Below are 24537 nucleotides of genomic sequence, written 5' to 3'. Positions count from 1 at the left end.
CGTTGTCCAAAGCTTCAAAACTCCTGGGAGGGACCCTATACGATAATCACCAGACTCAACGATGTCACATATCGGATCCAGAAGAGCCCTCAGGCAAAATTTAATGTTGTCCACATTCACCGTTTGGCCAGATATAACGATGATCCAGGAGTTACCTAATCAGGGTTTAGAAGGGGGGCAGTGTAACGGAAATGGCCTGAGGTACTTACGTTTGGAATGGGGGATCGAAATTCATGGTATTTCAGTAAATGGGAGCCCCATTTGGGCCCCATTTACTGTCAAATATGACACTGACAAGCGGGAAATTTCGCACCTCTTCTGGAGATTTGGAGAACTATCTGGGTTACCTAGAGGAAACTATATAAGCGACGACGAGAACCAGACAGAGGGAGTGAAGTGACAGCAGCGTCCGAGTGCAGAAGAGGTTAAACTCCGGGAGTCGGAAGAGCGAGTTCTCCGCCTGTTATTGTTATTGTTTGTGAAGTTGACGGTAATTTTGAAGTTAGTTAGTTCCTGTTCCGTAGTTAAAGTTGTACCGAGTGGAATAAAAGTTGGAAGCTGTAGAAAGAGTTAGATACTCGGCCATCCACGGTACAATATCTTTCTTACAGTTGAAAATACGAAGAATCGGAAAGACCCGTCAATTGTATTTGTAAAGGACGCACTTTAAATAAATATTTTTAGCTTCCTTGTTTCAACCTCCTAGGACGGGTAGACCATTAGAATCTTAAATTGGAAGGGGGTCAAGTGGCACACTGTTTTAAAGGGCGTTCGATTCTCTTTACACTAGTTACTATCTTGTTACTTTAGGTTTACAGGTTTCTGAATAATCGCGTTTCAAAATTACAGAAACAATGAAATGGTCTGTATTGAGATTTTCGTTTTCAGATTAGTGTTTAAACAAAAATTATGTCTTTGGTCTCTTTATAGTACAAGTAATTAAAAGAAAAGGTTCGGTTACACCGTTTAAATCGTTAAATAACACGAATAAAATCTAGTTTAAACAATTGATTTTGGATTTATTGATTATTTCACTTCGAGAAAAATCACTTTTCATTTACGGAAGATAAATGTCTATAATAAAACCAATGTAATCTACTTTGGCACTATCTTATAAATTGATAGGTCTTTCCGATTTTTCATCTGCAAAAAAGATATTAAGGGTGGGATGTTTTCAAATTTACACCTTGTGTATATTACAGACATAAATGCTTACATGTATATGATAATGCAATGCAAGCAAATAAAATATTATTTCAACTGGGTAATGCAGTTTTCAAAACATGTTTTTACAGTAATCAACGCAACTCGAATGCTCAACGAGTTCATGTTTATTCTGAGGAAACAATTTGGTGTTGCTACTTCAACGATAGTTTCTTTTTTTGAAATTTCTTAGTACGCCAAGACGTTTCTTTTAAATTTTCTTCTGTCAGCTGCTACTTTGTGCTACGCAAAAATCGCAAGGCAAAAGCTTTATAGCAGAAAACCTTACAAATCGAAGTTTAATGAATAACCATATATTTTTTAAGAAATTAGTCAACTAAATAATTTTTTTTGTGCAAATTAGTTCATCATATATCTAACAAAGTAGGATGTGTGCAACTACTTGGAACATTTTTAGGTGCTTACGTTACATCAGCCTTTGTCGAATGACGTTTTAAATTTCCAATTATAAAAATGCTATGCAATAACATGCAAAACCATTCTACCTAAGAAATATACATCTTTTAAAGTTAATTTATCAAGAACAAACAACGCCTTGAGCTATACATATACAACGATGATTATCCTTTGTTTGCATTATAACAGGGGAACATTCACTGAAAAATTACACAATTCCCATCAATGTTATCATTACTCTACTTTTGAAATTATCCGGTGTTCCAAGTTTTATATTACTTATGCATGTTGCAGAAAGTGTCTGGTTGCGCTACAGTTAGATTGGTACCGTATTTACCTATGTCAAAGCGAAATTGGAAATGTGAAAAAACAATAATAATTTGATTTTAATTCATAGCTTTTGTTGATCTCAGAACACTTTTTTAATTAGCAGTTTTGATGTAACAGAATTAATTAAATTTCATACCAAGTGCTTTCATTGACATCTGTATCAATTTAGACGTTTTATTAAGAAAAAAGAAAAGAGTTTTATTAGAAAGAATAACATGGAAGATATATTGTTTTACTGCGTAAAAACAGTTATCAGATAGGTATCTACATTATACAGGGTGATCCAAAATTGTGAAACTGTCACTTGTCGTTCAATGTTGCCCCTGGAAAGCTCTGCTGCAATTATGTCCAAATTATTGCTATTATTGACAAGGGCTATCCACCTGTAACTATCTGTTAATGCCAAAAAACATCACTGCCGCTTTGACTTTTCATCAAAAAATTGTAGAATAGAACTTTTTGAATATAAAACATTTTTGTAATTTGAAGCAAAGATGGTAATTTTTATTTTTGAATGCTTGAGTATTCCAGTATGCTTCCAATTAAACATGGAACACTTTCAAAATCATGCTTAATAACAAAGTCGAAATTCGATTTTCAGCTGTTAATATCTTCTAGAAATGATCGAAAAAAATATCTTAATATTTTTCTCGTACCTTCCAAGTGAGCCCCTATTACCCCTTAAAAGAAATTACACCAATTTTGAATCCCCCTGTATAATGTAATATTGTGTAAAACCTTCCGAAAGTGGGTTTTTTTCTGAACGCGATTTCGTCTAGTTAGATGAACGGCTGTATATTTAAATTGCTAGATAGTAATTCTACTTGTGTATTAATTTTATTTAGATTGTGTTGCTTCAAATCTTATGTGCACATAAAATACTTCAAATAGATCATTCTATCACCATGTTATGTTAGCACATGGTAAGTCTCTATCACCAGTATCATTCTTGAATTTTTCCATCTTGTAGATATGAGATATATAATATTTTGTCATCATTCATTCAACCTAAATCCAATCATTCTCTAAACTCGGCCTTTGCCTGAAGAGTGAATTTCAATCCAATGTGCTAACATACATGTTTTATGTCAATAAACTTACTTTAATTTCTACAATATTATAACCAGCCTCTTTCAATGAGTCTCGCAGCACATGTCCGCATATGCAAAATATGTCCTTCGGACACTGAATTTTCTTTAGATATGCCAACGCGGCAAGAACAGGAGTGACAATTTCTCGGTCAGCAGCTTCAAAATGTCTTAGCTTCTGTTTGACCTAGAATTATTAGAGCATTCCATAAAATGTATTCTTATCTGCAACATGTTTTTTTATGCAGATTTATTTAAATACTTCTTCAAATGTTGTAATGGTGTTATTTGTAACAAAGCCGATATGCTTGCCAAGAGCTTTCAACTTGTCGATACAGTCATTCGAGCCTGTGAGTGGGGTTGTTGCTAACAATAAAACTCCTGAAACATAAATAATGGTTTCAGATACCATAAAAAGGGAATTATGTGTATAAGTGGTATTTCGGTATTAACAAAAACATTAATACAGCTTTTTATCTTAAACATATACAGTTGTGGTGGGTAAACATAGAACACCATTTATTGTAAGTTTTCAAGAGTTTTTATGAAATTACACCTAGCTGCTCCTTTTCAAATCTGGACATACACGATTCATTCATAACTGCTATATAAAAGCTCGGTACGCGTTAATTTCAAAGTATGTATTTTATACGATAGCATATGTTGACTATTAAAAGCCGTTTTTCCAAATTAATTGGAGAATACTGAATATGAAACTTCTATGTCGATTTGACTGAACAGGAATATTAGTTATATAAACCGAATAAATGGTTGCACAAGACAGCCATTTTCAAATATCAACTGCTTAAACGGCAAATGCAACAATTGAAAAATTATTGCCTTAAATATGATTGAACGTCATTAAATAAAATGTCCAGAGACGCTAAAAAACTTTAGTAAATCAGTAGCATTCAAATTTATTTAACTGGAAAAGCAATTTAAATTGAATCGATACGCAAAAATAATCAATAATATATATTTACGTTAGCTAGTAAGTAGATCATATACTCAAACTTTTAAGTTTAATTTAAATATATAAAATTCTGAATTTTTTGCACTAGATCAAAATATTGAGCTCAAGCAGTCTTTTAAGATCTAGAGAGCTAGTTTACATACACAATTACACAGTTCCTTGACTTGAAATTACATCGATAATAGAATTATTGCTTTAAAATAGAGTCAAAAAGATTAAATACTTTAGTCAGTCGCAAGTTTTGAAAGCGATGTACAGTTCCTAATAAGGGATTTTGTGAATACGGCCAACTAATGTAAACGAATGAAAATATAATTTGCGTATCTTTAAATAAGCCAATTGTAAGTTGAAAAAAAAATCGATTTTGTTACCAAAACCCAGACGCACAAAAAAGTGGAATCAAATCCACTATCAAAATCTTGAGTGGTAGTAATACATTGGTAGAGAAATGTTTGGGGTTCAAGTGCTCGAATTCACTTAATGAATTTATTTCTTGTGTGTGCCTTTTAAAATATGTACTTATTTTTGTTTAGGGCTATTTCAAATAAGCTTCTTTGTACCCGTCGCCTACAGCTGAGTTTATTTGTTCGATGTGTAAAAATTTACTAATCAAATTTCATAATTTTACGTTAAACACATGCAAGATAGGTGTATTAGAAGTAATACATTGTTTATGAATCAATTAAAGTACAACATGCATCTTTGCTTGTGAAAAATAAAGATACTACACTTACCATCAATGTCGCACAAAACAAAGTCAAACGAATTTATGAACCTAATGATTTCCTCCCTTGTTTCACTAACTAAATTTTTAGTATACTTCATTTTCCTCTCTAAGAACTAGTGAGAGTGATAATAAAAATTCGTCGTACTGTTTACGATAGTGACTTCAGTAGCTTTCGAAAATATTACTTATCTTAAAAGTTCAATATTTTCATGATAAATAAAGCGAATTTATTAATAACCGAATATTGTGTTTATATAACTTTTGGTGTAAATATACTTATATAGGTCATCTATTTAATGGAGATATCTATTAAGAGATAATTTCAAATGTGACGCAGTGTTATTAAACGTGTGCTAAGTCTTTCATTCCCAACATTCATTCAGTTAGTTGCTGATTTTTCTTTTTAACAAAAAAGACTGTACTACTAAGTAATTAATCAGAAAAATTGGCATAGTTTCGGGCATTAGGCACGTCTCATTTGCTAGTGGTAAATGGTTCGCTATAATTCGATATCAAAGGTTCTGAAATAAAAAAATTAGTTCCTATATTCATTTTTTAATAAGTTGATAAAAAAATTCTTTGTTGATGAATAAACTAGGAATTTTGAACAAATGATTCAAGTTTAACCAAACAAATAATATTAAAGTTTTTTGCATAAATAATACTTGATGATTGTTTAATTTTTCTGTTGTTTTGAAAACTTGTGAGCGGTTAAATAAATAATTCTTGTAGTAAATTTTTCAAAAGAAATGTTAATTTCCATTAACAATATTTTTAATAATTAAAATCTTTAATTAAAATTTATTTTTTAAGTAAAATGTATAATGAAAACACCATGCAATTTATCCAACAAGTCGAACCTCTAGGTCGAAAGTTCATTGTAAATGTGACATCAAAAGAATGAAAAGTCGCTTATTGTCCGTCCATAGTTAATTTGTTTGTTTTTAAATTAACTGTCAATCTAGTCAATGTCGACGATGTAATGAATTATCTTTTTCGGAACATTTCGGGAAAACCAATTCAATGCTACAAATTAATGAAACAGAAGTAAAAACTTGCTTGGATCAATTTCAGAAAACAGGTTACAATTTGAACAAATTATTTATAATATTGGCTTTCAAGTAATTTTGGAATATTTGTTACCTATTTTGTAAGCTGATTCTTCAACGCAAAATGTTTTAGAAAATATGGTCACCACTCATCTGAAAAACATGATTTTTTATGATTCATTCGACTGATACAAGAGTATTAAAACGAAATCATAAGTCGCCTAAATGATGCCACTTATTTTTTATTCGAATGCTTTATTTAAACACAAAGCAAACCTACCATGAAAAGAATCTCGAGCACTCGGGCTTTGGAAGGCAGCTTAAATTTCGCAGATATTACAAGAGCTCAGCGAGAATGTTCTTGATTCTTTGTAACTATGACGGCATAAATTTCTCGAGTGTTCTTTAGGCGACGGACGACTTGGCGGATTTTATCTTCATTTAAGAATCAAAGTACATTTTTGAAAGGGTTTCCTCACCGAAAGGTATATTTTGTTACCTTACGAAGCCACACTTTTTACTTTGTGACTACAGTTTGTTTAGATTTATTTCCGTTTGTGCAAGGATATTTACGTGTGATTGATCCTAAATTTGTCACCAAACTGAAGTTGCATTACTAACGCTGCGACTTTCTACTGGAAAATAATGGCAGTGCTGTTGAATTCGTTTTGAAATGAGAGCACAATATGGAAACTCATGGTTAACTAAAACAAAATGGTCCTGATTCCTTCATCTAATCAAATACGACTGGAAATATCCATCCATCATCCCCGGGCGGTCGTTAAAGATTTTCTTACAAATTCTCCATCACTTTCGTAACTCGAGGGTTGTGTTTCCGCGATTTTACAAATATAAATTGCATTACGAGTGACTTGCAACATCTAAAAGTTATATTCGCTAATGATAGTCATTTTTCAGATACATTCGCTTGGCAAATCCCTTGATAATAACTCAACAATACATTCAATATTAAAATTTACCCCTGAGACGCTCAGCAAAAACGGAATTACTAGAAAATGAAGTTGGATGTTCTGCGAAATGTGATCTATTCAAGTTATTTTTTGTCTGTATTATTATCATTTTGCTGCGAAGCTGAAATATACTTTTGCACAAAATATATCCGTCAGTTATATCAACGATAAAGTAAATCTAAAAGAATTTTCTGCTGTTTCCATTGAATTTAACTCCATCAAAAATCATGTCTTATTCACTATATTCATTTCTGCGTCTAAGGAAAGTGCCCTTATGTCCCGCAGTAACAAATACCAATTATAAGAAAAATTGATTACATTTTGTCACTGTGTTTGTTCAGATGGTACACTAACTAACTGCTAAAAACACTATAACCAAAACCGCTGAAGACTATTGAAAAATAGTTAAACTGGGATTCCAATCTGTTCGTATGTTTATTCCTATATTACTGCTTGTTTAGAGCAATTACTTGTTGCAGTAGAAAGGCACGTGGTTTGATGAAAAACAATTTGTTAGTTTACCATATAGCTTAAACCCTATCTGGATCTTGTGAAATGACCAACTCAGTTAATGAATCCTAGTCGTTCCTCAAAAAGTGGTGACGAACAACTACAACGATCCAGAATTAAATTCTTATACCGGCCGTTTAACACTCTTCTCCTACAATTAATATAAATGTGTGCAGTTTAGAACTGATAGGGCACACTACATAATTTTGTAAAAGAAAAACTGCATTTCAAGCATCAAGGAAATATACGGATGTTTAAAGATATATCATTAGGTTCCCGATTGCGACTTGAACTTTACATCATTAAAACCAAAACATGTAAACTTTACAATGCCAAAAGCTCTTGGCCCAACAATTTCCGAGCTAACTTTTTAGCTTAATAAATCTAAAAATTTTAAATGGCTCCTCTTATATCATATCCGTTCTTATTTGCGGAGATGCCGCACAAAATGCCTAAAGTATTTTTCCTCCAGAAACTTTTCAGCTCATTATCTAATTGAGCTTGTTATTTTTCAGCCTCTTTCCGTTTACCGAGTTACATCTATTATTTTAATGAGTAATTCGACCGATTTCCTAATTACTTTACGGGAACGAGGTTGTTTTGTCAACTAATTGCCTTTGTCTGAGAAAGTTGGTTAATTGCATTCGCGTTTGCTTCCGGTTTCAAGATAAAGCTCACGTTTTCTCTTACGGTTTAACTCCAAAGAAGTTTCTCAAGCATACCTTGGTTATAGTGCTCATTCCGTTATATTTACTTTTCATTATGATTTCCTGTTAAAAGCGTTTGCGTTTTGTCTGTACTTAAGCTTTGAGTCAAAATTCCTACAAAATAATAGTCGGAGAAGATAATTAAATGAATTGAAATTTACCGAACAGTTATTTGTAGTGAATTGAACGTCATTATTTCAAGCTTTTTTAGTTCAGGAGCTTAGTTCAACTAAAGGTTAAATTTGTTTGACTAAAACAGTATGTTTGTACCAAGTTTGATAACTTCGGTTGAGCAATTGTCAACTGCTAAAACCGAACAGTAATGTTTGAAATAACTGGATGGCAGTTTTACACTTTTACTACAAAATCACTAATAATAAAGTTTACTGTCGTGTTCATTTCAATCAGAACATTTTATGAAACTGCTGTGCATATTGTATTGCTAGATATCAGACAAACTCTTTCAATCGGACCCTCGTTACACCCAGTTTTATTTTTCATTTAACTATTTTTGAGTCCACTAGTTCCAGACCTCAACGTCTTCTGCTGCTTGCAAGTCGTCGTTCCATATACCTAGCAGAGCTCATCGTTATCCGTGGTTTCTCACAACCAGCTCTTAAAAGCCTTCTTCTGTTGTATTAATCGGAGGCCGTAGGTTATTTAACCATGCCATTTTACTACAAGGTTCTCCTTTTCTATCCATCTTTCCGTCTAGAATAGCTTATGGGAAAGAGGACAGCATATAGGTGGCTTCTTGTCAAGATTTGTCCCCTTTAAACTAAAATGCAGTTAAGCTAGGACATACCTTGACCTAAGAACTCCAGCTTTTAACATAAGATTTTAGTTCAATTTTATGCGTCTTACTTGCAATACAAACTATTGAGGCAGTGAAGCACTCAGGCACATATTGGATGACAATCATGGTATCTCAGATATCTTTGATCCACCTTTCATTTGTCACTAATTCAGTAGCGGATATGTATAAAATGTTTATCCAAATACCGTCATTGTTGACTGTTCTTTTTTTTGAATTTGTAACTTGTTTGTTAGAATTTGTAACTTAGTTTTTGTAAGAAGGTAATTTTTGTTGAGAGCACTTATTCAGTGTTCAACATTTTGTCTGTTCTTGCTAACAGCGCCAGACAAGACCACCCAGAAGAATAATCCTAGTTTGAGCAATCATGCAAATTCCTGAGCTTTTGTTTGTTTATAATAGTTTACGAAACTTTGTGAATACTATTGATTCTTAGAATATAAGATACTAAATTACAAAAATTAATGAGCTAATAAGTTAATGACTTTCGTCATTTATTATTAAGCTTTGAAATCCCAGATCCCAGAAGATGAAATCCCAGAAGATTGAATTCTTGAGAGCCAACCAATATTAGACAATCAGAAAACAAGACTTACCTGGATTCAAAAGATATTCTCTCATAGCCCTAGTGCTTTTGATCGGTTCCAATTCACTAATCTTTTGTAGTTCTCTCATACACGAACACTTCTGTTCAAACGTCGAGGGTTTAATTTAATAACATTTAAATTTCCTGTCTCGAATCTAATATAGCGAATTAATTTCTAGCACCCTATGGCTTTAATCGCTGATGCAGTTTCACCCCGTTGTTCTGTAAATAGGAAAACATTCCAACCCTTCCTGCGATGGTCAACAAAACAATTTTATGCACCCTTTGAAGGCAATAATGTCATAGCTCGGGGCAATTAGGGTAACAAGCAAATTACTTATTGTTGAATGAGGTTTGGCATTTAAAGCTGAACGAACTGACCTGTTTGCTTAAAAATAGATACATTTTTATACCGGCACACATATCATATAAAATGTTAGTTAAAGATATTACTAGGTCTCTTGAATATTGAACATATTAACAGGAATTTTTATCATAATAATAATCCAACATTATGATTTACTTTTTGCATGGTATTTTCTAGTCATTCCCATAATTTTAATTGCATGAAAGCTGGAGATTTTTGACATCAGTATTTTGCCGGCGTTGGGATGAATGGAATTCCCGAGTACGGATTCCTCCAATTTTCGTTTTATAAATACTAAAATCAACTTTCCCAAAATACATGAGTTTTTTTTTCGATTTTTAGATTTTTTTGCTCAGTAGTGTAAGATTAGCAATAAATCAATGGATCGTTCCCATGCAAATGTAAATTTGTTGGCGGCTTCTAGACCGTCATTGCCTAATTTGAGTGGCGTGATTTATTATATAAAATAAATACTAGTTTCTTGACCTGCTTATTCAACGCTATTGTTGGGAAAAAGCTATCCGATGACGAACACTACACGGGCAATCAAGGACTAGAAGAAAGAAACCCGCGAAGACATATGTTATGCAACTTTCTTGAAAACAAAAGACTTTATGCAATGAACACCTTTTTTCTTAAACAAACGCAATGGAAATGGACATGCATGAACCCTGGCAGCAGAACACGTAACGAAATCGATTATATCCTAACATCATCCAAGAAAATTGTAACCGATATCTCAGTTCTAAACTCCTTCAACACAGGAAGCGACCACAGGATAATCAGAGCTAAATTATCCATACATAAGGTGAAAAGATGAAGATATATTAAACACAACACATACTCAGAGATAGCAGCACTCTGAAAGAAACGAAAATCATATACGAAACCGAATTGAAAGCCAAATGAAGCGAAAATTTAAGTCCAACAAATATAAATGAAATGGCAACATGCCTAACAACGATAATTAAAGATACAGCACTCAATGTCGCAAGAAAGAAAACGAGAAAAACAGCAAAAAAAGGGCAAACAAAACACAGAAAACTTCCGCGAAATCGGAAGAGAAGCAAGAAAAATGATACGCAAGGATCTGGAAGGAAACTACATAACAGAAGTAGAATATGCAAGGGAAAATAATAAAAAAAAATAGATGGCTACGGAGGAACAACGGCAGGAAAGAGTGCACGAAAAGACTTCATGCACTGGGAAACCAGAAATAAAAACGAAATACTAAAGATCACCAAGGAATTTTACCAAGACCTATACACCTCAAAACTAAAGAAACCAGAAACGATTACATTTAAGAAAGTGAGAAATGTGGGGTCGGACGACATCCCCAAAATAACAGAGGAGGAAATACAACATGGTCTTAAAATATTAAAATATAGCAGGGCCTCTGGAGGCGACGGCATATTAATAGGTCAAGGAGGCAGAAGAAACAATCATCCCCAAGCTAAAGATACTTTTCAACTTGCTTTGAAACCCAAGAAATACCTAAAACCTGGAATAAATCCATAATCATCCTACTCTACAAGAAAGGAGACTCGACACTTCCGAATTATAGGCCAATTTGTTTGCTTTTACACATCTATAAATTGTTCACGAGAATCATCGTCATCAGGATCAGCAGCAAACTCGATGGCTATCGACCTGAAGAACAGGCGGCATTATTTAGAAAGGGCTTCAGCACATGCGATCATCTCTTGACCTTCAAAATCTTAAATGCGAAAATGACAGAATGCAACATGCTATTGTACACAGCCTTCATAGGTTACGAGAAAGCATTCGATTCTATTGAACATGTGTGGACCATAGATGCACAAATATACTGGAAGAGATTCTCAGAATCGCAAAAGCGGCAGTGAAAATAAACAAAACAACAGATTCCTTTGCCGTGCAAAGGGGAATCAAACAGGGCGACACAATATCACTCAAACTGTTTACGCTGGTCCTAGAAGGAATTTTCAACGAGTTTGACTGGCCATAAGAGGGGGAGTCAGCATCGACGGCGAGAGATTAACACATCTCAGATACGCAGATGAAATAGTCCTGTTAGCCAACAACGCTGAACACGTGGAAAAAATTATTACAGATCTGAACCAAAAATCAAAGAAAATCAATATGAATAAAATGTGTCCGGAGGATCCCAATATCATAATATACAACAACAAAATAGAGAATGTAAAAGACTATATATACTTAGGCCAACGAATAACTCTTGGAAAGACATCAAAATCGAAAGGAGAATTAGATTAGAATGGGGGGTTTTCGCAAAAATAAAAAATATACTTATCAACAAAAAAATACCCCTGTATCTGAGATCAAAACTTTTCGACCAACGCGTGTTGCCAGTATCCACATACGGCGCTCAAAGATGGACCTTCACAGGGCAAATGGTGAACAAGCTCAGATTATCCCAAAAAAATATGAAAGAAGAACATTAGGCGTTTCTGTGCGTGACAACAAACGAAACAAGTTAATTAGAAACAAGTCTAAAATAACAAAAATAATAGAGCGAATAAAGGTTAACATGTGGAATGGAAGAGTGTTGCGATGGAGGCCATGGGCCGGCAGAAGAGCGAGGGATAGACGTATCACACGTTGGTACGACGACATAAAAAAGGTGGCAGGACTTCCATGGATGATAATGGCCCAGAATAGAACGAAATGGGAAGAACTAAGGAAGGCCAATTCTGGACAAATAACCGCTAGAAGAAGGCTAGTTTCGAAACTTGGACGAAACATAAGGCGCCAACATTTTTTCTTCCGATTCGAACTCCATAAACATGGAAGGGGCTTGAGAAGGCTAGGCTTATATTTTTTTAATGAGTTTCTGATACCTGCAATTCACGTGTGTAAGTGATTTTTTTTCAATTATTTTAACCCGTAAAATTTCCCGCCTCTCATTTTTTCATAATTACAGACATTACACGTTACGTGTCTGAGGGTATTGTCTTCGGGTATTTAAGGAATAGAGAAAAAAAATACGAAAATAAAGATATAGCCCGTAAACGTTGAAAATATTAGTAAAAATTCGAAATAAGCGATTTAACAACAATGTATTTGTTTGCTCCTGTAATTTATTTTTTTAATTAACATTTGCCTGTTGCTTTATGCGTCATCGAAATAGGTAACATATGTAACTAAAAGCAGCATAAAAACTTACTTTGCTAATGCCCTTTAAATTTACAACTTTAATAGATTTAAACGAATTTCGTGTGTCCAATTTGTTTTAACAATCGACTTTCGAAAACAGTGTGCAATTCCTGCAAATCAATTCATATTTTCATTACAGGTTTGTTATATTGCTTGATTTATCAGAGAACCGCTCACCTTCACCTCATAACATTACTTTACAGCATCATTATTTCTTTATTGCCTGCTAACTACCATTGTAGTTTAATATTGGAAGATATTTTTGTTCGCCTAAAAAGTGTGGAGTTAGTGGAATTAGTAGCGCAAATACTGAGATCCTTTTTTCATGCCTGACAACAGCGGTTTTTTTTATATAAGCAGTTTCAATCTCTAAAGAGAGATTGGCAGGAGTGGCTATTTCTATCGAACTTAGCGCTGTCTTAATTGTTTAATTTTTCTTTTATTTAAAATTGTTTATACATATATTTCTCTTAACTTAGCCAGCTATTAGTTGCGATTACCTCTACCGTCCCAAAAGAATCCATCAATATGTCTATATCCAATATCTTACAAGTTAGATATTTCTATTTCTAAACGTGTTTTATGTCTCCGGTGATTCAATTTCTTATGTAGGTATGAATAGTTAAAAAATCAACTCTTAATATTATTCGTCAATTCTCGTTGCGATAAATGTTGACAATGACTGGCAGCATACCTTAGAATATGGTATTGCGTATTACGGTTCCAACTTCAATATTAGAAAATACGAGCTCGACGCCTAGTTCAGTTCCATTTAATGGAAATCTATTTTTCGCATAAAAATCCAATATACACATCAGGTTGACATACTCGTGGCATAATCAGAAATTCTTTAGCGACCCTCACAATTATTCCCGCAGGTTATGGGGTCATACACGAAAGCAATAATTGGAGGGAGCACTCAGGGTCTGGAAGTGATAAAGGAACCAGAAAATTTCCGCACCGGCAATCATGGCCAAAGGAGACGACAACAACTTATTTCGTATTTTGCATCGAGGACGTTCTTTTTCCAGTTGAGCATTTACCCTACTGATTTTATCTTTATGTATCTTACGGACAAGTGCATATGAAGGCACATTTTGATAATAGCGAACTAAGCGAAAAGAAACACTATCCAGAAGCGTATGTAACAACTTTGGTTAATATATTGTAATCATTTTTATTTAGCAATCTGTAACATAAGTCATGTCGCGTCCACTAAGCACCACGTTGGAGAGTTGTACGTTATCTGCGATAATGTAGGGATGTTATAATCGACTTCGCCCATTTTGCTGTCTGTCTACTCATGTTTTGCTCATTGATCAAACCGTAGCGATATTGGTTATAGTCCAGAATGACAATAACGGCTTTGTGCCATAACGTAAATTTTCATCTACGTGCATTTGTAACAAGCTGATCATTTTAACTTGACGGGAATTTCTAAATGAAGAAGATAAGTTGCTTTTGAGAACCTATATAAAGCTAACATGAACTTCCAGCTCTAATAAATTACCAACACTGATGAAATGTACTTTAATTTCAGATGAGGGAACAATGAATAAACGGTCAACTGGTGGTGGATCTTGGAACAGAAGGGGCAAGCCTTCTAACAAGGAGCTGACTGGTATGAGAAGGCAGCGTAGCCTGGAATGGAGAAATGAGAGAGACTGTAGCTCCAGTGATGACGATATTGCTCGCCCAGTGGAAAGTCAAATTTTTGCTTCCTTGTTAGCACAAGCGCAGAAGGAATTTAAAGGTAAGAAACTGGACAGCAAGAAATTAAATATTGTGCAAGAATACAAGGTGATTCAGAATTGGCGTCATTTCTTTAAAGGGGTGATACAGGCTCACTTGGGGAGTACGAGAAAGGTAATGAAAATTTTTTTTTCTAAAATTTCTAGAAGATATTAACAGTTGAAGATCGAATTTCAACTTTGTTATTAAGCATTATTTTGAAATTGTTCCATGTTTAATTGGTAGCATATTGGAATACTTAAGCGTTCAAAAAGAAAAATTACGATCTTTGCTTCAAATTGCGAAATTTTTTCGTATCAAAAAAGTTCTCTTCTACAATTTTTTGATGAAAAGTCACAGCGGCGATGATGTTTTTTGTCGTCAACAGGTAGTTACAGGTGGATAGCCCTTATCAACAATAACAATAATTTGTCAAACTGTGACTTACTTTCAAATTTCTTTCACAAATTTGCGGATATGCGATTAGTTCAGGGGAAATGCTACATTAACATAGCAGAAGCTGAAAGAACTCACGCCAACAAAGGGCGAGGAGAGTGGTTCCAGGAAAATAGTGGACGACAATCCATTTTCAAGTTCCAGGCACCGAGCAACAAGTATTGAACATAATCGAATAAGGGACTTCCAGGGGTACTCAGAGCAGAATAACTGACACTTTCCCAAGCACCAAATAAATACCGAGGAAGGGCTACATTGCTACCATGTTTGTACGATACACACAGCACAAAGAGATATAAATGGTGCAGGAGTTAATAAACTGAATACGAGAAGCTGCTTGATAAGAGTGGATAATAAGGAGATTACACGGGCACTAGCTTGTTTGGAGTTAACCATTCAACCAATTCGAGGTTATGAGAACAGGTTGACATTTCGAAAGTACGTTCCGCAGTCAACGAATCTTGTTGAATTTACCGTTTATCCTTGTCTATCTCATTGTCACTCTGTATGGTTACCGGAGATTAAATAATTACGAAGCAACAGGTGTTTCGTCAATATTAATTAGGCGGATTACCTTAAAAACATTGTTGCCGTATTTTTGATATAGTTTTTTGCAAATTTCTCAGTTTTTAATAACAATTATTCTATAACAGCGCCAGACAACACCTCCAGAGGAATGACGCCAATTTTGAATCACCTTGTATACGTAATGAGAATATATAAAGTAACTAACAATTATTAACAATCGAAAAATTCACCAAAATATAATACCAACAGTCATCTCATCAGACTGCTATGTCCTGAGTGTTCCAAGAATAGCTTCCCGATTTGTATGACGTGCATCCAAATTAAATACACAAAATTAAAATTTAATTTGCAACTCCAAAGCTCAATAAAAGGTCATTAAAATGTTCACAAAATAACTTAATTATTGATACTAATGGGTTTTCGGGTTTTTAGGCCATCGTTCGGTAGAATTTCTTCCTGTTTCCTGTAGAAGTGGTTTGCTTGAACGCTTACACCGTTCCGATGACTTATTTATTAATTTGCATTTTGCAGTATCCGCACAAAATAAAATACTTTTGAAGCTCGATATTAGTACACGAAACACATATAACTTCATTACACTCACCAGTTGTGACGTTGTAAATCTTTTAACAAAACTGACTAGTAAACAACTATTTTACTACGTAAGTGAACAGTAATTCAAAGTATTTGAAAACCAAAATATGTCTAACATAGAAAATGGAACGTTAGGCAAAATCCATTATTTCAATGTGCTGCTATTTCACATGTGGCCTGGTTTACATAGGAGAGTTTAGCGAAATACATCTACAACCATACACTCCTTTAATTGAGATGTTAAAGGAAAAATGTCAGCTTTGTTTTTAAACCACCTCTTTTAAATTAACTTTTGGCATGAAAGCATTTTAACTTTTCATGTTTTACGTATGATTGTTTTACATTTTTATGCTTTACGAAGTGTCGTATCGCATTTTTCTGTAACATTTCACCATGAAAGTTCAAAGATATTCGCTAAATTATAGTTATGTGATTTTATTTGATAATTGCGCAATTATGTTTTCTAATTTTTTGATTTATTCCATGGTTTAATTTTATAACGAACTCAAAAAAATAAATCTAATATTGACATCTGCGAGAGTAAAATTAATTTGAATCCTGAATTTCGTCTTTTCCATTGTCTTTCTCGGAAATTAAAATCTTTACTGGAAATACCAAATAAATGTAGAATATTATAAAAAAACAGAATAATGAGATAAATGTTTATTCTAATGTACAAACATTCATAAACGTTCTGCATAAATCAATTTATAAATCTATGCATCTATTATATAATTCGATATAAAATATGTACATAATATATAATACAATATATAGTTACATATAAATATACAATTGTATATGTGATAATTATATAAACTCCTTATGAATGATAGAGGTGTTTTGGTTTATTGAAACTTGCGACTCAAGGTTTTCACACACACGCATTGTAGATTTGCTTATTTTTTTTCAGATAGTTTATTTGCTTGATTAATTAATTTTGAATTTCTGAGTTTAACTGCGTGAGGACGTTTCAAGTAGAAAATATTGAAACTTCTCGAGAAAGAATATGTTGTGGATGGTTTTTTGAAACTTTAAACTAGATAATTTCAGTCCGTTTTACTACACCTCCAGTTTCGGTTTTCTTCACTGTTCAAACTTTTAGATCTTTCGCTAGCGCCTGGAAATTGAATAAGTCTTTGTATCGGTTGCAGCATTGTACAGTTGTTGGATGTTCTTCAATTTTTCTCCTTTTTTCGGATTCATTCACTTTCCTTTCCAGTTTCTTTCGCTTGATGTGCCTCAGGCCGTATCACCTTATTCACACTGGTTATTCTTATAAATTTGTTCACTCGACGTTTTGGTAGTCACTTCGTCAGTTATCTATCAAACGACCATAGCAGAAAAGAGTAAAACGATGACACGAAATCCATAAACTCCTTACATGCATTTTTAATATTAGGATGTGACTGTGCAACACAAATCTGCTTGCAAATCGTCAATAGACTGCTCATTCATTTCACTCTCAACTTCAGATAGTGTAATTTTCTGATTGCGTGAAAACTCACTTAACACTTTAGCTTTAATTCTAGTCCATAAATACTGGGCAAAACCGCTAATCTGATTACCCGATTTTGCTACTTATTGATATTATTTTCAATTTCAAGTTTTATCCATCTTTTATCACTCTGAGAAATCAATTGAAAAATTATCTTTTGTCAAATAGGCTGTACTTAAAGAGTCCTCATATTGTTGCGGATTTCAATAGCGGCAGTAGGTGTAAAATACATAGCTGCTTAGTCATATTAAACGTTACCGTTCATTTCATGACCTTAATAAGAAAATATCTTTGCCTCGTAAGGTAATCCGAAACACTGGACTGAGACCTGCTTCCTTTGTTTACTGAAATTAAATTTTTCGGAGGTAACAGTTTTTTGAACCCATTAATTTTAAGACATTAATTAATAAATCGTGAGACATAATGCCTGAAATAACTATCACTACATAAAGACAAAATAACTGACATACATAAGACAAAATGTGTATTTTATTTCAATAAATTTTTACTAATCAAAATCAGTAAATACTGGTCCTGAATAAGCTTAAAATCTGTCAGGTCAGCACACTGGCTGTGGAAATTTTCCTTAAACCGTTTAAACGGGTAATTGTTAACTCGTAATTATACGGTCAAACCCCTCTTTCTGCAAATTCTTTATTTTGGCTGGCTCAAATTCTGCTCACGTTTCAGCAGAAATGCAGATTTGAACGGCGGACTGGACTGGTCCTTACAATTCCGTCCAGCAAATTATAATGGCCATATTAAGAGTCTGAAAGCTTATGTCGTATGACTCTTAATTAAACGTTCTGTTTAGAACAAAAAATATTGACGGATTTTCCAAAAGAAGTAGTAGTTATTTTAGTTACTTTTTGTAAATCTGGAAGAACTTTTTAAAGTATATGGAATAATTTGCAGAGATGATCAATTAAAAAGTTTAAAACTCAGGCTTTACTGAATAATTACTCCACAGCAAAACATAAACCAATTCTCTTATAATGTATGACTTAGAACTTCTCTACTACGACTCTAGCGCGAAATGCTGCGTATTTGAAGACCACAAATTTTAGCATAACATTTCATAGGTGTTTATTGTTCACTACAGAAAAAATGTTCTTTAATGCATACGAGTATTGACGTTTTACCTATATAGCTATTATCCTTATATGGTTCAACGGGCAATAACTCAGTGGTGTCGGTTAGGCTGCTGGTGGCAATATTACACTTTTATAAGCTGCCGTTAATGAACAGAAACTTTCGAAGTTTATTAGAGCTCAAAATCTTCAAAAGTTTTGGACAATCAAACAAATCCCCCTTTTCACATAATTTTAATCTAATGGAAAATAACTTGCCAGTCCCTGCTTTGATGTATCGAAAATTACAAGGAGGAATAGAGATAGATAGACGTGAACCCTTAGAAACGCATGGAAGCATAAAGACTAACGAGTGATTGAAGACGGATGTGGGGGCGCTTGATTGGTTTTACTCATAGGGTGTGCCTATCAATCAAACTCAGCATCGTTGCAAGCAGATATTTTGTATTTGGGCAATTTCATAATTTTGGGTGCAATTGTTGGGTATAATTTCTGTGAGAAATGTTTAATAAGAATGAATAAAAATTGCTGCAACTGACTTAATCTAAGCGATGGACTCAAAAATATTCAGAATTTTCACTAATGTTAATTGAAGCGTTAATATTTTTACCTGTTGGCTATTTAATAATTTGTAGCCCTTTTCCAAATTTATTTGCTATTGCATTTGCAAATGCAAATTACACTTTTTTTAAGCATGGGATAAATAATTGATCTTGATTGATGGAATTGTATAGTATGACAGTAATCTACTAACAGAAGTTGTTTAGCCCTCGAACCAGTTACTGAGGTGCGGTCAAAGTGGGTCTCTCCCTTATCAATTGATGAGGAAGGGATAATAGATTCCGCAGGGTGAACCAGCAAAGCCACTCCGCTTACCCGTAAACAATTACGAACTTTTAAATAGAAGTGCACATAACAAATATATTTTCAGGATTTCAGTTTACAAGGTGATCGAACCTTGACTCCCAAGATCTACTGTTCCAGAACTAAGACTGATAATTAAATTCTGAACCTAGGGTCTCAAATGTGATGCTCTAAGGTACACTAGCAGAGAAAAGAAAAAAATATAGTAAATTCAGAAATGCCGTTAATGACGCCATCGACAAGTTTTTTCACAGAAACGTACCAATATTTTTTCGCTGACAACGTTACTGACTTTCTTCGTCTTCACTTACTTGTAAATAGTAATAAAATCCATGGCATTTTATGTTTAGCACACCGTTGCCTTAATCGATTTCATTACATTTCAACATTCAATTTCAAACATTTCAATTATGGCTATTTGCGCTGTAGGTCTTTTTTAATCTTACACTTAACACTCACTTATAAATCTTTCGTTTAAAAGCCACTCAGAGAAGAATCTCGTGTTTAACGTGTTTAAATAACATTCTGTATAATAGTTTCTTTTTTTAATCTAATTGAATCAAGCAGTCAAAGATGTGTTCAACTAATGAAGAACTCACGAACTATGAAGTTGTAGAAAAAACGAAATACTTTAAAGTTCAGAAGTAGTTTTATACAATGGCTAAAAACAATGCACAAATCACGCAAAAAATATGAAAATTTAAGCTCGCTAACACATTTTAATACAGGTTGTCATATATTTTAACAATGTATGATATCAAGAAATTCAAGTAAGGTAAACCAATAATGGAGGAAAACCTATGATTCGGCCACTCGGCCGAAAGGGTATAATTCCCGGAAAAGAAAACAACTGTAATAACATCAAGCATCGTGTTCTCTAGGGTGTATTTCGATTGGACTCGGTGGTTTTCTCGAACACAAATCGTGGACGTGTCATGTTAAGCACGTGGACTTTGTACAGCTAGTAGGGTGTCAACCCGTAAGCCCATCTATCACGACTCCACTCTTCTCTTTACATTTCAAGTCTCTTTCACACTTCACAATTTCTACCCTGGTATTATTGAAAAGGTGTCTTTGGCAACTTTCCACTAACTGAAATATTTAAGATTCTTCAGATGCGTTTATCAATAATTTATTCAGTAGGTGTTTGTTCGAGTTCAGAATAAATTATTTTTGAAACACTGACGATTTTTTAAAATCTATTTAGTTTTATTGCATTTCGTTTTTTCACTGCAACAAATAATGTTTACTGGTTGCTATAAAACTGATCTGTGTTATATTTTATCAAATAGTAATGGGAGCAATTTAGTGTTAATAAGTTATATGTATATAATGTTCTCTAAGAGATTAGTACATTTACACCTTTAAACATACAGGGTGATTCAAAATTGGCGTCATTCCTTTTAAGGGGTTAGAGAGGCTCCCTTGGGGAGTACGAGAAAAATATTGAAAATTTTCTTGAAGATATTAACAGTTGAAGATCGAATTTCAACTTTGCTATTAAGCATTATTTTGAAATTATTCTAGGTTTAATTGGTAGCATATTGGAATACTTAAGCATTCAAAAGGAAAAATTACCATCTTTGCTTCAAATTACGAAAATTTTGTATATCAAAAAAGTTCTCTTCTACAATTTTTTGATGAAAAGGCACAGCGGCAATCATGTTTTTTGTCATTAACAGATAGTTACAGGTGGATAGCCCTTGTCAATAATAACAATAATTTGTCAAACTGTGACTTACTTTGAATTTCCCTTCACGAATTTGCGGATCTGCGATTAGTTTAGGGGAAATGCTACAGGAACATAGCAGAAGCCGAAAGAACTCACGCCAACAAAGAGCGAGGCGAGTGGTTCCAGGAAAATAGTGGACGATAGATGTTCTGGTTCCAGGCACAGAGGAACACGTATTGGACATAATCGAATCAGGGCCTTCCAGGTGCACTCAGAGCACAATAACTGACACTTTCCCAAGCACCATATAAATACCGAGGAAGCGCTACTTTCCTACCACCTTTATACGATACACACAGCACAAGCAGATACAAATGGAGCAGGAGTTAATTAACTGAGCACGAGAAGCTGCTTGATAAGAGTGGATAATAAGGAAATTACACAGGCAGTAGCTTGTTTGGAGCTAACCATTCAAATGTTTGGTCTTGTATGGTTTGAGGGTTGAGGTTATGAGAACAGGTTGACATTTCGTCAACAAATCTTGTTGAATTTACCGTTTGTCCTTGTCTATCTTATTGTCACTCTCTATTTATGCATGGTTACCGGAATTTTAAATAATTACGAAGCAACAGGTATTTGCGCAATGTTAATTAGGCAGGCTACATTGAAAAACATTGCTGCCGTATTTCTGATATAGTTTTTTGCAAATTTCTCAGTTTTTAATAACAATTAATTTCTTTTACTATTTTTTCTGTACTCCTATAACAGCGCCAGACAACACCCCCAGAGGAATGACGCCAATTTTGAATCACCCTGTAGATCAGTAATTTTCTGTCAACAACACGGAAACTCATTCATTTTGTATTTATTTGGGCAGTGGCACTCACCCAATTATGGTGTCGAATATTTTTGATACTAAGAAACCACAAATTAATGAGAACTTTTGAATCGTAATGACGAGAAAATTATCTTCCCACAGAACGTCCGTGAGCCTGACTAATTAGTTTGCAACTGTAGCCATCATCTTTGCACCGAAAAGCCCTCTCTTCCAAAAAATTACCACCAGATTTAAATTTGCTGGATTTCTGCAGTGAGTAAATTCTTAGCAACCCGGAAAAAGTTTACTGTTTCTAGTAAACCGCTAAACCAAGAATAGGATAAATTTCAACATGAAGTCGTTTTAAGCAGCAACATTGTATACAATATAATCACATTGTCTACAATACTTGTTTAATATTGCGCAGTTCAAAAGTTTAATATCCGAAACAATACCAATCCAATTTTTTTATACACTTTTGACCTGTTCAAAAGGCGTATGTTTATATCAAGTTAATTATTAGTTTACCTGCGGTGAATTGAGGTAAAGCATTTAATTTTAATGGTCCCAAGAAGGTAGGTTTTTTAATCTGATTAACCTCGCCCTGTTAAATTAATGGCAACAAATGGAATTCAAATATTTACAATGGAGTTTTCTCTACTAATCGTTAATCGTTTATGGCTATCAGCAGCATTAAGCAGTTTGAGTGAAGCTTTGTATGTATCCAAATAGGGCCTCGATAACATACTGAAGTATATGTAAGATATGCATATCAATAAAATATCTATTTATGGTAGGACATTGTGGTAACGTAAGCACTGTAATAGAAACATTAAGACCTGTGCTTGCCATTTTAAGAAATTCTGATCTCACGGGTGAGTTTTTCATTATTTTTTAATGTCGTGAGCATGGCAATGAAACTGAAAATTGACCCTAGTTTTCTCGAATCAAATACAAGTACAAGGGTGTGCCACAAGGGAGCGTTCTAGGGCCTGTCCTGTATTTGCTTTTTACCAGTGATATATCCCAACCGAAAGAAGTTACAATTGCAACATATGCGGATGACGTAGGATTAATGTCAACCGACACAAATCGACACAACAGCCGCACAGAAACTACATAAAGCGAGCGATGCTGTTTATAAATGGACCACCAAGTGGACAATTAAACTTAACGAAACTAAATCGATCTATGTTAACTTTACCAACCAAAATTTGACAGATTCCGCAGTAATAAATATTAATGGAACCGGCGTCCCATATGCAAATACTGCGAAATACCTTGGTATGACTTTGGACACTAAATTAAGATGGAATGAACATGTCAGAAAGAAAGTAAAAGAGTTGAAAATAAAAATTGCTCAATATAGATGGCTGATTGGCAGGCATTTCAAGATGACTTTGTATAACAAACTTTTAATTTATAAAGAAATTATTAAACATACATGGCGCTACGGTATTCAGCTATGGGGATACACAAATAGCACACACATAAAAAACATTCAAACGGTCCAAAATAAGGCATTACGGGAAATAGCCAATGCCCCATGGTTCATCAGAAATAATGATCTTCACAGAGACCTTGGAATCCTGACTGATGAACAGGCAATCAAAGGGTATGCAAATAAACACCAAGCTAGACGACAGCTACATCCGAACGCAGAAGCCCGCCAGCTGCTAGATGATCAGAATTTATACCGCAGATTGAAGATAACTAAGCCCTTTGAATTGATATAGTGTTTTAAGGGCCGAGCATGGTGTGCGTGTAAATATTGTCAATCTTCTGTGGGGCTAAAACTTGGAAAGTCAATGGACTGACTTAGTTAACTACCCTAATTTTAAGATTACACATAAAAACTGATGCCAACCATCAGTTCACTTCCTAATGAAGTGGTATCCTTTCTGAAATGACCCCGTTAAACGGTTTAATTTTTACTTGAAGTAGTAGTAGTTGAAGTAACCATCAGATTGGTGCGTGACAAGATGTTGAAAATTGACCTGGAATACTGGCTTTTCAAATGAACCCTTAGCGCATAATTTCTCTAACAGTTCCGGTATTACAATGATATCACAATATTTATCTTCAAGATTATTCCTAATGTCAATTTTATCGATATTGCTTTTGCATAGATAAATTTCAAACTCGCTTTCTGTTACATCATACTTATAAAACGCGCCCGTTAGTTTTTGTTCAGTTGAAAATTCTGGCAATCAGAGCCTTTGCTTGTGACCGTGAGAACCTTAGCGTTTTGAACTTCAGTTTCAAAAATAAAGATTTTCATCATTTTAAGCATCAACCAACTTAGGCAACCGGCTCGAAGGACCAATATGGGACTCTATGTTCCGTTGGTTTGAAAAGCTCGGGAATTAAACTTCCTTTGCCACAATT

The 24537-nt window shown here is 34.1% G+C and overlaps 2 protein-coding genes across 3 annotated transcripts in view; one reads left to right on the top strand and one right to left on the bottom strand.

Annotated features, from left to right (window-relative positions):
• Nucleotides 1-4922, bottom strand: part of LOC109533684 (phosphoglycolate phosphatase 2) — a 9536-nt gene extending 4614 nt beyond the window's left edge. The window contains exons 1-3 of one of the 2 annotated variants that reach the window (XM_048661448.1): nt 4746-4922; nt 3301-3419; nt 3052-3225 (exon numbers count right to left, since the gene is read on the bottom strand). In XM_048661448.1, the coding sequence (XP_048517405.1) occupies nt 3052-3225; nt 3301-3419; nt 4746-4836 (384 nt within the window). In that variant the 5' untranslated portion in view covers nt 4837-4922. The remainder of the gene's footprint in view (nt 1-3051; nt 3226-3300; nt 3420-4745) is intronic. The other variant, XM_048661447.1, reaches the window with a different exon arrangement.
• LOC109533679 overlaps nt 1-24537 on the top strand; it is a gene marked incomplete at its 3' end in the record, with an annotated part of 304359 nt that overhangs the window by 228317 nt on the left and 51505 nt on the right. Inside the window, 1 exon segment of the mRNA XM_048661449.1 lies at nt 14439-14651. Coding sequence (XP_048517406.1) covers nt 14450-14651 — 202 coding nt within the window.

This window comes from Dendroctonus ponderosae, unplaced genomic scaffold (assembly GCF_020466585.1).
Source record: "Dendroctonus ponderosae isolate FM_Combo_2020 unplaced genomic scaffold, Dpon_F_20191213v2 Dpon_F_20191213_1, whole genome shotgun sequence".
Classification (NCBI taxonomy): domain Eukaryota; kingdom Metazoa; phylum Arthropoda; class Insecta; order Coleoptera; family Curculionidae; genus Dendroctonus; species Dendroctonus ponderosae.
The sequence above is the reverse complement of the archived record's forward strand: the minus strand, read 5'-3'. Positions and strand labels throughout refer to the sequence as shown.